Raw genomic sequence first — 17,228 nt, 5'->3', positions numbered from 1 at the left:
GATCTCTAGATAGTATTTCCACCATGTTTGGAGCCACCACAACTCTTGAACTCCCAGGGGTCAAAATGAAGTTTTGCAAACATTTTTTAAAAAACAAAACAAAGTTGCCCCAAAATGCCCTTTAGGGACTGAGGAAAGCTCCAAAACACCCACCCCCATCTTTCCTAGAGGATATTTGGGAGCAAAAAACCCCATTTTTTTTTTTGTATGAAAGCAGGTGCAGTGGGGGATGCCCTTCAAGTTTTCCTGAAAGTCTAATGCATTCCTCTGCAGTTTCCCCTCCTCTGATTTAGACTATGGATGGAAAATTTGTGGTCCAGCAGATATGGTGGATTACCAGGTCATATCAGCCCAAGATAACATGGCTAATGGTCACAGTGCTAGTTGTAGAACATCTAAAAGGCCATAGGTTCCCCATTCCTGATTTCTATGTTTGTCACTTTGCCGACTGAGTTCAAATCTGAATACATGCAGAAAATTCAAATAATTCAGATATCACATGATTAGTCATTCTAACTTGTTTAAAAACCTGCAATGGCTTCAGAAATTTAATGGAAGCTGTTCAGTCTCTGTACATGAAACATGCAACATTTTAAGCATGTCAGTAGTGTCAGTGACAAAAAAGGGAACTGCCATGTTAAGATATATGTAGAAATTAAATCCTTTTTTCTCGGCAGAACAAAGAAAAATTACCTTTCTGGACTACCAGGATCCTTTAGTCTTCATGACCACTAGCTATACTGGTTGAGGTATTCTGGTTACTGTGGTGCAGACTTTTCCAGGCTCAGTCACTGAGCTTCTGTACTTTTGTGAATGAGACTCACCCCCATCCTTGAACCTTCTATAGGTTTTATATATGGGAGCCATAAAGTTGATTTTTTAAAAAAGTGGGTTGCTGTAGGTATTGTCACACATTTGCAAAACAGAGTGCTTGGGATACAAACCTCTGGAGAGATGGAAGCCATCTTTGTCCTTTGTGACATTCACTCTGGAAGAAACTTATTCAGAATTCTTTGTGTGACCTTTATGGTCTTATTACCCCATCTACTTCAGGAGTGCTATTTGCATGATCGAGTACATAGCTGACTTAATAATAATAATATAATAATAATACATTTTATTTATATACCGCTTTTCCAAAAGATCAAAGCGGTTTACATAGAGTTTAAAACCAATTACAAAACACATCATAAAATAGATAAAACCAAGAGCACTAAATACAATATACAAATCTAAAAACAATCATTCAATCAATCAATAGGGTGAGGTAGAGAGTCAGTGGGATCAGAGTACATGACTTCATTGATCTAGTGCTTTCTCTATAGGTTGCAAGAACTATCTTTAGTGGCACTTGTTAAGAAATGTTTCATATGTATAGATGTTTCATACTTATTTTAGTGCTAGTATATAGACATGTCTTTGATGGTGTTCTTCCCCACATCTTTTTATTTTTTACAGGAGAGATTATTTCTGCTCTGAATGAAACAAGATTACTCCACAGAACTTATGTCATATTCACAGCAGATCATGGTGAACTTGCTATGGAACACAGACAGTTTTATAAAATGAGCATGTATGAAGCAAGTTCTCATGTTCCTCTTCTTCTAATGGGGCCAAACATTAAACCACAACTCATATCCAATATGGTGTCTCTTGTGGATATCTATCCTACCATGCTTGGTAAGTAGTATTTCCCCTGGGATGTTAAAATGAATTATTATGACTCAAATAGTGAATGTGTTGTTTTAGACTGCTCATTCTACAACAAAATTATAGCTGATTGTTAAAATATATGATTGGTATGTTTATGGCATTATTTTATCAGCCACTTTGCTGAAATGCCATTCCATTACGTACAGTATGGTTCCACTCACAAAGAGGAGTAATGTATACAGGCTTTAAACACCGTAGTCTGACTAATATTTGGTCACCAATACGTCAATTTTATCTCCTATAACTTAATAATGAATTATGGAGGCTATTACACTATTGTTGTTGTGTGCCTCTGAGTAGTTTCTGACTTATGGTGATCCTAAGGCAAACTTGTCATGGAGTTTTCCTGGCAAGTTTTGTTCACAGGAGGTTTATCTTTATTTTCCTCTAAGGCTAAGAGAGCATGACTGGCACAAATTTGTTTCCATGGCTGAGCAGGGATTCAAACCCTGGTTCCAGAGTTGTAGTCCAATGCTCAAGCCAATATACCACACTGACTTGAATATTAAATTACAGTATATAAGTAGTAAATCACTCCATCCCAGTAGAAATATTCGTTTGCAAGGTTCACATCAAAAACAGTCATTTTGGGGGGGAAATGTGATTTGTTCTGTCTGCTGCTTTTCTGACGGATCCCCTTTCTAGGCTGGCCCCTGCAGTTCCAAACCTTTGGTCTCTTGTCACTCCCTTTGCCCCTCAAGATCCCTCCCTGAATCTGGTACTTGGGCCTCTAGGTGATCCTGTATGGACCAGTGTTATTCAATGGGTTCACTGTGGTAAGCATGAGCCAGATGTAGTTGTAAAAAAGTACTGACCCAGGACAGTTAAAGCAGTCTCAAACTGGATTATTTCTGCAGTGTGTTTTGAACTAATCATGCTGTGAACATGATGACATGGCAATAAATAAATAAATCTACAGCACTATATAAAAAGTATAATAATAATAATACTGCTTAATTAATTGTATTTGACATGTCACTATGAAAGGTGAAGAGTGCAAATTTCTTTAAATATGGGAACACTTTCTGAAGCAATCTGGGGGGAAAAAGGCAGAAATGTTTTTCTCTGCTGCTATAAGTTTCCTGCAAAACAGCCCTTTCAAATAAAACCAGACATTCTAACTAGAGGCTTTAATTTAAAATTACTAATCAGTTGAGTCATATTGCACATATTTTAATCAAGCCACAGTTCCTCCTTTCTTGTTGGTGACTTTTGTGTTCCAACTGTGTTGGGGGGGGGGGGGGAATCCTTTCCTCCTGAAGTTTATATTTTTAAATAACTGTCCTTCCTCTTCTCACATTCTCCATATGTTTTCCTGGTTTCTCCTTCCTGTAATCAGAATGTTAAAACAAAAACATAAATCAAGATATATATTTTTTTCATTTCAGTGATTAGCAAAATCAGTGGTTAATATTATTTTCTCAACTGTTCTGATGGATGAAGAAACAATTATGGTTGGCTATATTAAACAGGATTATCTTCCTTGCCCCTGTCCTTCACCACTGTATTTCACAATGTATGGCTTTACATGTATATACCATATTTATCTTAAGAATTCATGCCTTAATAATATAGTGCTGTACTTTACACACTATGAAGCTTTTCAGATAACTTCCATTTGGAGTAGTACAAAACCTTTTGTATTTGTTCTTGATGTAAATAATAACCATACAAATAAGAGAATGGTTGTGTAGTTGTGTTCCTAATTTTCACAGGAGGTACAAGGCAGAGAAATTCATACATATTTTCAAACAACACTCCAGCTAGTGGAATATGTTTTGTTACTTCTACTAATACACATCACAGTTAGCCAAGATTTGGCTATCTCACTCAATCACAAACTAAAATTTGAATTATCTTGGAAAATCTACTCTCTATCCTGATATGTGGAAAATGGAAATAGTAATGACTATTATCTTCATAGGATAGTGCTTCTTAGCTTCATGGGATAATGACTATCAGGATTGTGCCTACATACCTGCAATAAAGTATGAACTGAATAGGAAAAGAAATAACATGATGATATGAAATCCATCAGAGAGCTATTGTAGTTTGACTATTGGACTGTGACTCTAAAGCAGGGTTCGAATCTGCTCTGCCATGAAAACCCACTCAGTGACCTTGGGCAAATCATATTCTCTCCAACTCCCTCTGAAGAAACTTGTCAAGAAAGTTCTGTGATAGGTTCGCCTTAGGGTCACCATATATCAGAAAAAACTTGAAGGCAAACATACACCACACACACACACACACACACACACACACACACACACACACACACATCCATAGTATAACTGGTTATGCATTGAGTTTGAAATAGTTTTAATAGTTCAGTAACAGTCTGTTTGATAGAGTCATGATGGATATATATTCACACCAGTAGCAGGAATCAAGAGTGGGAGTTGTTTTTATTTTGCACATACCTTATTTGTGGTCTTTCTATGGGGATTTGTTTGGTCACTGTGTGAACATAATGCTGGACTGGACAGGTTTTGGTCTGATCCAGCAGGATCTGTTTTTGCTCTTAGCCACAGCATTACTTGCATATTTACATAATGCCTTTCCTGTTCAGAACTTGAAGTGATCACAGTACCAACTACTTTTATGACCTGCAAACAAATCCTAAACAGTTTTTTTACTTGGAGATAAATTTTAGGCACTTAGTTCCACTTACCTCCAATACATTTCTGATCCTAGATTCTTAAATTGGTTTGTCTCCCCATGGTGTTGCTATTAAAATTTGTTGCAATAGTAACATGCCATGATATTATCTTGGCATAATGTGCTGAGTGTTAAAATATATTTCTATTTGTATTGAAAATGTTCAGATGTGTCAATGGGTAACTGAAGTTTAAAATGGTTCCTGTTGAAGGCCAGGAAGTCTAGGCCTGGAAGAACAAGTGTTCAAGGACAAATGGCTGAGACAAAATATAATATGGTGTTGTTATACTCTTGTGTTGCATGGTGACTTCATGAGAAAAAGGTGTGTCCACTTGGTGGGAAAGTTGATCTTTTGAGAGAACAAAGACTGATGTCATTTTCAGGTTTTTTTCCTTCTAGCATGGACTCTGAAACAGAAGGATATAGCTGTAGTTGTGAATTTGTATATAGCAACTAAAGTCAATAAACTCTCATTTGAGTGAAAATCTCTGTTGAAGTTACTTTGTTCCTGGGTTCCAGAGAAGACTGCATGTGTTCCACTTGGTACCAGTTCAGAACCACCGGGCAAGAGACATCACCAATAACAAAGAGTTTTTCTAGCACTGAGAGCAAGTCTGATTGTGGTTTGAGTGTTGAACAAAGACTCTGAAAAGCAGGGTTTGAATCCCTGTTCAGTCATGGAAACCCATTCGGCAAACCACACACTCTCAGACTCATAGAAAGGCAAAGACAAAATCCCCTGTGAACAAATCTGCCAAGAAAACCTGTGATAGGTTCAGCACAGGTTTTCCATGAGTCAGAAACAACCTGAAGGCACACAACAATAACAAAATAACGTTGTACTAGTATAATTTTATTGCTTCCCATCTTCATGAAAATAATTCTGCTGGGCAATTTCCTTAATAGTGCTATAATACAGGTTGTAAATCTGTACCAATTTACCTGGGAGAAATGCCTGTTCAATACAATGGACTCCTGACATAGTCATGATGGGTATAACTCCCCTATAGTACCAGTACCTCTGTTTATCAGTTGCTAGGAAGCATAAATCAGGAGAGTGTGCTACTGCACTCTTGTCCTCCTTCTTTTGGCTTTCTATAGGCATCAAGTTGGTTACTGTAGGAATAAAATCTAAACTGAATAGGGGTTTAGTCTGATCCAGAAGTTCTTTATTTACATTCTTCTGTTTTCAAAGATAAGGTGACCAAAATGATAGTATAAAAGTAAAAGGACATGACCAAAAAAAGAGAGAGTAATATTTGAAATGACATAATTTCTTTCTTCATTGGTTTTTATACTTCTGTTTCTCTTTTCACTCATCCATTTTCTATCAAGATGACATCACTGTGGCATTTTTTTTCAGATATTGCTGGAATCTCTATACCCAAAAATCTCAGTGGCTTTTCATTGATGCCATTGGTTTTGGAGAAGACAGAAGATGAAGTCCCGTCTAGAAAGGAACGTTCAGTTTGGGTTCTCAGCGAATACCATGGTTGTGATGTGAATTCTTCAACTTATATGTTAAGAACTGACAAATGGAAATATATAGCTTATGGAGATGGCCATTCAATATTTCCTCAGTTGTTTGGTATGTTTAGCATTTGAACAACAATTTGGCCTGATCTGAGAAAGAGAGTGTGGTTAGTTTACAGTACTGTATTGTCTTAGTATATGTCCATAGCTCCTGTCTTGTACATGTACTTGAGTTTTTTCAACTGCATCATCAGTTTTGCTACTCTCTATAAGGCTCACTAAAAGGATAGAGAAGGAATATGATAGGAGAGTATTGACAAATAATTGCATCCTCTCTAGAAAGCTCTGTAAATATCAGGATTGCCCTTCATAGCAATATAAGTTAATAGAAATGCTTTTTGAATTAAAAAGTATTTTTATGCATGCTTCTTCCCATAATATCAGGCCTTTGAAACTTGTTTGGAACCTTCAGCTGGTCCAAAAAACTGTAGCCAGACTGTTAACTGGACAGATTATAGAGACCATACAACGCTCCTGTTGAAACAGCTCCACTCACTGGGAGTTTGTTTCCAAGTACGATTCAACGTACAGTTTATGACCTACAGTTGGACCTTAATATCCAAAGACTTGCTGTTTGTGGATTCAAGCATCTGTAGAGAGCAAGCCCACATTGTCCCTAGTAGTGGTACGTGCACACAGCCATGCCACCATTACGGGCAGCCTCCATTGCACTGCACACGGCCACACTGCCATTAAGTTCCATTGTGTGCAATGATGTTGTGGCCGCGTGCAGGTGCCACCATTGGGGACAATAGAACTTGAGCATCCATGGATTTTGGAATCTGAGTGTATATGTCCAGAATGGATCCCCCACGGATACCAAGGGCCAGTTGTATATCACTTAGGTCAGTATTTGACAGCTCTTTTGTCTCTGCATAAGCTGGCCTGGGCTCTGAAATCATCAGGAGAGACCCTCCTCTCAGGCCCAGGCCCACCACCATCTGAAGCATGCTTGGTAGGGTCGTGAGAGAGAGCCTTCTTGGTGGCTACCCCTAGACTTCCCAGGAAAGACAGAATAGCCCTCCTTGTCCTTCTGTTGGCAGGCTAAAACCATTATTCAGACAGGTTTTTAAAACGTCTTTAAACAACAGGCTATGAGGCATTGTTTTAACTGAACTGTTTTTAAAAGATTTTTATCTTTCTAAATTAATTTTATTATTTTATTGTGTGATTTGTTTTAACACTATAATAGTTTAATTCTATTTTAATGCTCAGTTTTTGTATATTTTAATTGTATTGTTCTTTTAAATTGTGAGCCACATTGAATTCCAATTTTGGGGAAATAGTGGGGTATAAATCAATACAATAGTATTAGTAGCAGTAGTCATAGTAATAAGTAGTAGTAGTTGTATGCAAGGGACATAAAACTCCAAAGTGAAAGGATACCTGAGATGTTGGCTAAGAGGGAAAACAAGTAGGGCAGTTGCCTTTCTAATGGTGCAGTTGTTTAGCCCAGCTTCCTGAAACCCAGAAACCATGAATTGAATTTGTCTACTTAACTATGTCTTCTCTCTGAGGTGACTGGTTATCTGTGTGTGATTTAACAGGTCAAGGTCAGAAATATGACACAGGGTTAGCATAACTATGATAATAATCAATAGTAATTTTGAAAGAAGTAGCTATCTTTGGCCCGGTACAGACGGGCTTTATGTGACGTCCTCATCACAAGCTAGGGTTGCCTCGGGGAGTTCCGCCCACATGCAGCCTAACCCTAGCACGTGACGGGGGCGTAATCATGGCAGCTTCCCGTCCACACGGGGGCCGCCATGATTAGGTCACACACATGCCGCATCCAAATGGCGCAGCGTGTGTGTTACATCGTCGCGCCATCCCAGGCTGCTTAGGGCAGCCTGGGCATGGTGCGCAAAGGAGCTCTGAAACGGAGCTCCTTCTGAGGGCTCACCTCGTTCCTGCAGCCACAAAATGGCTGTGGGAACGATGCCGGGGGAAAGAGGCCGAGAGGCTGTGGCTCCCGGGGTGCCCTGGGTCATGAAGCCCCAAGGACACCCCTTTTTGGGACCAGGGAGAAGCAGCATTTTGCCGCTTCTCCCTGGTCCCGAAAAGCACCGGATTGGGGCCTCTGGGCTGCCGGTGAGGCTGCCCTGGCCCCAATACCTGCAGTAAAGGGGTGCGTGCAGGCCGCCCCAAAGGGAAGTCTGTACCCTGCCTTAGTCTCTTACAGCATAAACAGGAGGAAGGGAGGCAAAAAAGGAAAGTGGGGTTAAGACTAACTGGCTTTTATTTTAGCATGACCTTTCATGGATATAAGCCCTCTTCATATGAGTTTATATCCACAAAAGTTCATGCTAAAATGAAAATCAGTAAGTCTTAAAGACCCTGCTACATTCCGTTTTTTCCCTCCCCCTCCCTTCCTCCTTTTTATGCTGCAAGAGACACACTGCTACTTCTTTTTTAAAAACTTACTCTGCTAGTAATGAATCAGTAGTTACTGAGTTCCTTTATCGGATAAAGACCTTTGATGAATAAGGTTCTAGTCCCATTGCTGTTGCATTGGTTTGTCCAGTGATAAACATACCGTTACATTAGAAATAATGATTTAAAGAACCTAGAAAACATGATTCTGTTATATGCAATTTAAGTATAGAGTATTGTTACAAATCATGTAAATTTTTAGTAGTATGGAACTGATTAATGGAAATGAACTGATTTAGTTGCATGGCACTGATTTAAGGAAATGAATGATATGGAAATGAAATGGTTGTATGGAACTGTATAGAAATGAACTGTGGTGCATGTAAAGCTAGTAAAAGAAGGTAATACAGTCTACCAAGATCAGAATGTGTACTCATTTTTCCCAGTTCTTAATGGAGCACTCTTAAACAATAAGTTATCGTGCCAGAGGTTGTCTGCTTAAGTCTTGTTTGTGTCTTTTTTCTTTCAATGAATATGTCTTTATCTTTGTACACCCACACACATCTCTGTTACAACGTAGTTGTTTTAATAATGTAGATTACTACATGTAACCATTCTGTGATGCACTGAAGATATTAACTGTGGGAAGGTGTTATATCTGAGAATTGGCATCAGTCAGGAGCGTGATAAGATGCTTCCTTTCATATTTTAGGTCCTTAAAAACTATGCTGTAGTGTGATGCTTTAAACCACAGGGATCTATTCTATTTGGTTTTCCCTTTTAGTCTTCTCAGTTACATAGAAATCTGCTATAGACAAAGGAATAAAAATGAGTTTTATTTTACCAGCAACTCAGGTGGGCTGCTGTCCACAAAAGCTTATAATCTAATCAGTTTCTTAGACGTCAAGGTGCCATGGGGTTCTCTCTTGTTTTTACAAACATGATATTGAGGTGTGCAAGAGTTGGGGGGGGGGACTATCCCAGTATGCAATACTAGCTTCTACCATTAGACAAGGTGAGTCAGTCACCTTAGGTGGCACATGCTGGAGACAGCAGGTACAGGTCGCAGCCATTCCCCTCTCTGGACAGATGTTTGTGAGCCACACATTTTTTCCTGTGGGTCCCCAAAGTGGCTTACTGCCTTCAGTTGTGGCAATCCCCATCCTAAGATTTAACTGCCAGTCCAGCATGCACCTGTAAACACAACAAAAGATTTATCAAACTTCTTGTTGGCCTCAGGTAGAGATAAAAAACATTTTGGGTGAGCTCTTGTAGCTTGACACTGGAATTAGTAGATGAATTGTTCAATGGCCCTAATATCTGTGTCAGTCCAGTTCTCACATATAATGAACTTTTAATTATTAATGTAAAATCACAGGCAACAACTAGTGGTGGCCATTTTAGGTGGACTGTGGTATGAGATTTTCCAGTGTGTTTTCTAAAATTAAGTCTCAGTATATTTAATTTCTTCTAATGGCTTGCTTTCTTTGTTGCAGATCTCTCTGCTGATCCAGATGAACTAATGAACATAGCAACAAAGTTTCCAGAAATCACACAGTCTTTGAACAAAACACTCTTCTCCATAATTGACTATCCAAGTGTCTCTGTCTCTGTTGAACAATACAACAAACAACAGTTCATCAACTGGAAACAAAGTTTAGGACAAAACTATTCTGATACCATAGCTAATCTCAGGTGGCATCAGGACTGGAAAAAGGACCCTCAAAAATATGAGCAGGCCATTGAGAGATGGATTGAAACGAACACAGGTGAAATGTTTACAGGAAGTCATGATTGAATATTCCAAATAATCTGATTCTGATCATAGACAGTGTGGAATGAAGAGAAACTATCTCTTACTGCTACACCTATTGGGAATAGAATTATAGATAGGGAAAACACTTCCTATCACCAGCCTCCCCTACTTTTCCTGACATACATTCAAAGCTGAAGTTAAGGGTTAAAAAGGTAAAGATTAAGGTTTCCCCCTTTGACAAGGTTGTAGGTGGTTACAATTACAGTAGTTACAATTAAGGGTTATACTAATGTAAAATGGTAACTAATTCAGTTCCACCATAATCAGGATTTGCTAAACCAGTTTCAATTTCTGATTTCAACCTTGGTTATGAAAAAAACACTGTTAGTACAACACGGTTATCATGAATGATGGCATAAACAACCTTGCTTGGATGTGAGAAGAACAAGCTTAATTCAGCAAGCCTTTAGTTTTTATCCTACAGCATAGCAGTGAAGAAGAGATCAGAATGTTTTACTTACACATATTTATAATTATGTTCAATTCACATAAATTGGCTTGTCTTAAATGGTAAGCAGCCTTTCCTAATATTGTCCCCAGAGATGGCTGGACAATAATTCATCTCCTTACTACTGGGCATGGTATCTAGGGATAATGGGCCCTGTAACCAAAAAAAATCTGATGACTCACCCATAGGAAAGCCTGGTTTAGGAAAGATCAGCTTGAAACAATAACTTGTAAAGTTGGTTTCCTTAAAAACACAGTTAAAATTAGCTACAGTTCAAATTCTTTAGAGATTTATTCCTGCCAATCAAAAAGCACAACATATTATATTCAGACTTAGTAGTATTTAGAATGGACTGATTGATATTAGTAGTTTTTCTATAAGTCTGATTGAATCCAAGCCAGTATTTGTAGTACAGCTTTGTGAACAACACACATGTTCAAGGTAACATTACACTGAATACAAGGGAGATGGGAGCATGTACTTGTTGTGTGCTGCTATAATACAAGACTAGATCATAACGTAGCCTTCCATGTGGGAGAAAGCCTTTTCTTTTCCTGGAAAGTTTCTGATCCAGCAGAAAATCCCAACTTGCAGAAGCAAGAAAGAGGCCCCTTTTTGCTAAGTTTTGTCATCAGCCCATCCTCCAATTCTGGAGAGTCCCTGCTTTTGCTGGAGAAATTTCCTCCCTTCCCCTTTTATTGGTGGGAACAAAATCTAGATCCAACCAAGTTATTGTGTGTGCTGATCCCAAATGTGTTGGTGAATTGGTCTACATAGCAAATCACATGTGTTTTTAAACCATCACCCCTCTGAAAGGTAATACAATGGTTGTGGGTAGAATTGTATCAAGTGTAGCTTCACTTGCTTTTCTTTACTGGCCTTTTAGAGGGCTTTTCAAAATCCTACTTTTCCCATGTTACCCAAGCCTTTCAAATATTATTTAGTTGTCATGTTGCATACTCTGAACACTTACCATATGTATGTCATCTGCAGTTAACGCGTCAACACCATTATGTTCCAGTTGGGCTAAATATCCAAAATATAGTTGCATGCACATTATTTCTACCTTAGAGTGTTAATCTCCCTGGCAACTGTAGATCCTTTCATTCTACAATAAAATAATTACACTACAATAAGTTCTTTCTTTTACTTCAGCTAAAGCAGAGACAGTGTAGAAAAATTTAAAAAGTATAATGTGTTCCCCCACTTCCCATTCACTCTCCAGTGTAGTGAGGAAATTTTCCCCTTCACATCAGAACTCTAGAGACTAAGCTAAAATTTTAAACCAAGAAATATGGGGCTCATATTGATTTTGAGTCATAATTCTCTTTAAGATTGACCTTGGTCCTACATACTATATCATTTTACAAGCAAAAGGGACCCATCCAAAGTAAGATGACAGTTTCTGTTTACTTGTGGAGGGCTTTCCATGTATAAAGAAATCTACCTACAATAATATATTACCTCTTAATATATAGATTTATGCACAATTACAGTGCTACCTCGGGTTACGAAATTAATTCGTTCCGCGGTGCCGTTCGTAACCCGATACATTTCGCAACCCGAAAAGGCTTTCCGTAAGCGCTGGAAAGCCGCTAGCCGCGCTTCGGATTTGAATTTCGCGCCAAAATGAATTTCGTAACCCGAAAAATCTTTCGTAACCCGGAACAGTTTTTTTCAATCTAACTTTTTCGTACCCCGGAAATTTCGTAACGCGATCAATTCGTATCCCGGGGTACCACTGTACTTAGGTGTAATAAACCTAATGAGTGTTGAGGCTGGCAGCTAAGGCTAAAGTCAAATGAACTGCTTGCTTGAGTTCCTAACAGTTTGTGTGATCCATATTCCCCTCTATTTTAGGAGACACATGCAGTGCTCTTCCAGCACTATGGGAATGGTGTGATTTTTCAGAGGAAGGAATGTGAGAAAGGACACCTTTGCCTTTGTTCTTCTGCATTCTTTGTTGTTTCCTGCTGTCAACTTTGATTTATGGTGACCATATGAATGAGAGACCCCCCAGAGCCCCAGTCATCAACTGCCCTGCTGCTCAGGTCTTGCAAATTCGGGGCTATGGCTTCCTTGATTGGAATAATAATAATAATAATAATAATAATAATAATAATAATAATAATAATAATTTTATTTATGTTTCCCCGCCTCTCCCAGTTGGATCCAAGTGGGGTTACAGAATAAATAAAATCACAGTGTATACGTTAAAATTCTCCGACTCAATTATTAACATTAAAATCCAGCATGTTAACTACTAATTACAAACAGCAATACAATACAATACAATACAATACAATGGGGAAATAAAGCAGCATGTCATTCAAGGGGCATGTCAGTCATTATTTTACATCGTATCTGGGTATGCTTGGCGAAATAGTTCAGTTTTAACTGCTTTCCTGAATATCTCCAATGAGGACGCCAAATGGATGTCCTCAGGAAGGCTATTCCACAATCTCGGAGCCCTTATTGAAAAGGCTCTTTGTGAAGTGGAAGCATATTTGGGGTTCTTAGTTTCCAATAAATTCTTACCCAGTGTTCTAAGGGTGCGAGACGGATTGTATGGGGAGAGGCGGTCCCGTAAGTAACTCGGACCCAAGCCATATAGGGCTTTATAGGTCATAACCAACACCTTGTATTGTGCCCAGAAGCTAATAGGGAGCCAGTGAAGATCTTTCAATATAGATGTTATATGGTCAAACCTTGAAGAGGTGGTGACCAGTCTGGCTGCCATATTTTGTACTAATTGGAGCTTCCGAACTTGGTACAAGGGTAGCCCCATGTAGAGCGCATTACAGAAGTCTAGACGAGAGGTTACCAGTGTGTGTACTACTGTTTCAAGGTCCCTTTGGTCCAGGTAGGGTCGCAGTCGGCGTATCAACCGAAGTTGATAGCAAGCATGTCTGGCCGTCACATTTACTTGAGATGTCAACTGCAGGGACGAATCCAGAAGGACTCCTGGGCTGCGAACTTCATCCTTCAGGGGAAGTGTGACCCCGTCAAGGACGGGTTGACAAATTTCCTTCCTTGGACCTTGGGGGCCTATCACTAGTACTTCTGTTTTCTCTGGATTCAGTCTGAGTTTGTTTTCCCTCATCCAGCCCATTACCGCCTTCAAGCAAACATTTAGAGGAGAAATTCCGTCCTTAGACACTGCGTCAGTCGGAGACATAGAGAACCATATTTGTGTGTCATCAGCATCCTGATAACACCTTGCCCTATATCTCCGGATGATCTCTCCCAGTGGTTTCATGTAAATGTTGAACAGCATAGGGGACAGAATAGCTCCTTGAGGGACACCAGATGTCAATTCCCTCTTAGAGGAGCAAGTGTCCCCCAGCTTCACCATCTGGAATCTACCCAAAAGGTAGGATCGGAACCACTGGAGCGCAGTGCATCCAATTCCCATCTCTCTCAGGCATTCCAGAAGAATACCATGGTCGATGGTATCGAAAGCTGCTGAGATGTCCAAACGCACCAGCAAGGTCACACTTCCCCTGTCAGTGCTCAGACGGAGATCATCGACTAAGGCGACCATGGCTGTCTCAACCCCGTAGCCCGCCCTGAAGCCGGTTTGTAATGGGTCTAGATAATCAGTATCATGCAAGACAGCTTGGAGTTGAAAGGCAACTGCTCTCTCGATCACCTTGCCCAAAAATGGTAACAAAGAAACTGGTCTGTAATTATTTCTCACTAGGAGGTCAAAAGAGGTTTTTTTCAGTAGTGGTTTAACCACTGCTAGCTTTAGTTTGGATGGCAATTCTCCCTCTCGAAAAGATGCATTGATTATGGATCGTAATTACTGCATCTCCTCCCTGAGCGGTCAGCCAGGAGGGGCAGGGATCGAGAGCACAAGTTGTCTTCCTTACACTTCCAAGGAGCTTGTCCACTTCATCGGTATTTACAAACTCGAAGTGATCCAGTTTAACAGAAGCCACGGAAGCTCTGGATACCTCTCCTATTGCTTCTGTTGTAATGCCGGATTCAAGATCAGCCCATATCCAAGAGATTTTGTCTGCAAAGAAGTTGTTTAAGTCGTCACAGCAGGCTTTAGTTGGTGCTAATATAGGGTTCAGGGCGGGAGGTAGCTGGGTAAGCTCTCTCACCACCCTGAACAGCTCTGCTGGACACGACTCTGTAGACGCAATATGTGCAGCATAGAATGAATTCTTTGCTGCACCCACTGCCACTCCATAGGCCTTCAAGAGGCTCTGATGAAGTGTCTTGTCAGATAGGCGCTGGTTTCTCCTCCAGCTGCGCTCTAGTCGTTGTGTGGCCTGCTTCATTTCCAATGTTGCAGTTCAGTCCATTCCTGTAATGCAAATGCTGTTTTTCATGTCTCTAAGCAGCTTAGAACAGAAACAGTCAGGGCCGGCTCGCCCATATAGGCAACCTAGGCACCTGCCTAGGGCACCAAAATTTTAGGGGCAGCACTGGCATGGTGCGGAGGCCGAGAGAGAGTATGCACACCAATGCCCGGGGTACCACTTGCGCTCCGGCTGGAGGAGAAACCAGCGCCTATCTGACAAGACACTTCATCAGAGCAGAGGACGCTTGGGAGCGATACTGTTTATAGCCCTGTTTAGATCAGTGTTCCAGATATCCGTCAGGGCATCAACAGAATCGCTGTCAGTTCCAACCATATATCCCTCTAGGACTTCTTGGAACCTTTTGGGTTCCATCAGCCTTTCTGGGCGGACCATTTTAATAGGTCCTCCACCCTATTTGGGTGGTCACCTTCAGTCGTATCTCTACAAGGAAATGGTCCGTCCATGAGAGAGCTGAGGTTCCAAGAACCTCAGCCCAAAGACCACATCGAGGGTATTACCCGCGCAATGCGTCAGACCCAAGACTAATTGGGAGAGACCCATGGCAGTCATGGCAGCCATGAAGTCCTGAGCTGCACCTGTTAGTTCTTGTGAGCTGGCCTCGAAGGGTATGTTGAGATCCCCCAGAACAAGAAGTCTGAGAGACTCCAACACCAACTCCAAGACCAGCTGTGTCAGCTTGGCCAGGGAGTCTGTTAGGCTATGGGGTGGATGGTAGACCAACAGAATCCTTAGACTATCCCTAGCCTTCAGGATCAGGTATATACACTCGATGTGGTCCGTATCTCAGATAGGTTTCCTAGTCAAGATAAGAGTAGATTTGTGGACCAAGGCGACTCCCCCCCCCCCCCGCCCACAGATTCTAACCAGGTTTCAGTAATGCAAGCCAGGTCAGGTTTATTTTCTTCTAACAGATTGTAAATTATGTGGGCTTTATTATTAATTGACCTGGCATAAGAGCCTTCCAGTGCCGCAGAAGGGGCGCCCCAGGCGCCCTCACACGGCACCAGTACGTCACTTCCGCGCCACTCCGTTTGGAGGCAGCGCGGTCGTGACGTACCAAGGGCTGCACCCATGTGTATATTTTGTGCATGCTCAGCACGTACTAGGATTAGGGCATCCGGAAGGGACGCCCTTTCCTAACCTTAGTACAGGGGTAGGCAACCCTTTTGAGCCGGGGGCCGGGTTGCTGTCCCTCAGACAACTGGGGGGCCGAAGCAAAAAAATAAATAATTAAATAATTTTTTAAAAATTAAATAAATAAATAAACCGGGACAAATGTAGGAGAAAATTTTCAAATGGAGGGCACTTTTTAAATAAAAAATGGAGGACATATGAAAAAATTTGCTGACTTTAAAAAAAATGTTAAGATAAATGCATGTTTCTGAGGCTTCTATAGACAATTGCCCCACCATGCCCCTCGTGTGAGACGCCAAAGGCCCCGGTGGCAATCGGCAGCAGGACCGGGCTGGGGCCAGTCCCAAGGCCTTGCCGGGCCGCATTCGGCCCGCGGGCCGCAGGTTGCCTACCCCTGCCTTAGTACATGCCAAGCATGTACTTTGCGTGTGTCTGTAACGCACCAATAGCACTCTTTTCCAGCAAATTTCAAATGAGTTGATTTTCTTTCTTCTTCTCTGTTCAATTTTTACACCCATACATAGAAATTGGAAACATTATGCCATGGATGACTCTGGTATTTAACAATTTCTTTTTACACTTGGAGATTTTGTCTACTACAGTGGGCCCTTAGTATCTGCTGGGATTGACTTCCAGGACCTCATGGATTCCAAAATCCGTGTATGCTGAAGTCCCATTATATACAGTGATGTAATAAAATAGTGTCCCTTATTTAAAATGGCAAGTTCAAGGTTTGTTTTTTGGAATTATTTTTTAAAAATATTTTCAGGCGTGAATGATTGAATCTGTAGATGTAGACTCCATAGAAATAGACAACTAACTGTGCCTTCACAGCTGCCCTTCATGGTCTTAGTTGTTATCTAATTTCATCTGATCTCCATTTTACTTTTTGCCAATTAAGTGCTAAGATCTGGTAGGCACCCTGAACCTTTAGCATTAAGGACAGTAGGAAGTGATCCTTTTCCTCCCTCCGAGCTCTAAACAGTATCACAGTTTCCAGGGCCAGCTCTAGGTATTTTGCCACCCTAGGCAAGAAATATTTTGGTGCCCCTTGAGAGCAAGAAGCAGGAGACCCAGAGGAGAGGGAAGGGTGCTTGGCACACGCACGCACAGCCAGACACCCTTCACTCTCCTGCTGGCTCTTCTGCTTCTTGCTGTCTGCAGAGAGCAAAAGGGGGCAGGGCCAGGGAAGAGCGAAGGGCGACTGGCTGGG

General features: G+C 40.9%; 1 protein-coding gene across 1 annotated transcript in view; it reads left to right on the top strand.

Moving 5' to 3' along the window:
* ARSK (arylsulfatase family member K) overlaps positions 1-12,701 on the top strand; it is a 31,959-nt gene extending 19,258 nt beyond the window's left edge. Inside the window, exons 6-9 of the mRNA XM_089492984.1 lie at positions 1,459-1,680; positions 5,738-5,962; positions 9,777-10,049; positions 12,405-12,701. Of these exons, the coding sequence (XP_089349110.1) occupies positions 1,459-1,680; positions 5,738-5,962; positions 9,777-10,049; positions 12,405-12,469 (785 nt within the window). The 3' untranslated portion in view covers positions 12,470-12,701. The remainder of the gene's footprint in view (positions 1-1,458; positions 1,681-5,737; positions 5,963-9,776; positions 10,050-12,404) is intronic.
* The last annotated feature ends 4,527 nt before the right edge of the window (positions 12,702-17,228 follow it).

The sequence above is a fragment of the Sceloporus occidentalis genome, unplaced genomic scaffold (assembly GCF_023333645.1).
Source record: "Sceloporus occidentalis isolate IW3139 unplaced genomic scaffold, rSceOcc1.0.p SCAF_1, whole genome shotgun sequence".
In the NCBI taxonomy this organism is placed as follows: domain Eukaryota; kingdom Metazoa; phylum Chordata; class Lepidosauria; order Squamata; family Phrynosomatidae; genus Sceloporus; species Sceloporus occidentalis.
The sequence above is the reverse complement of the archived record's forward strand: the minus strand, read 5'-3'. Positions and strand labels throughout refer to the sequence as shown.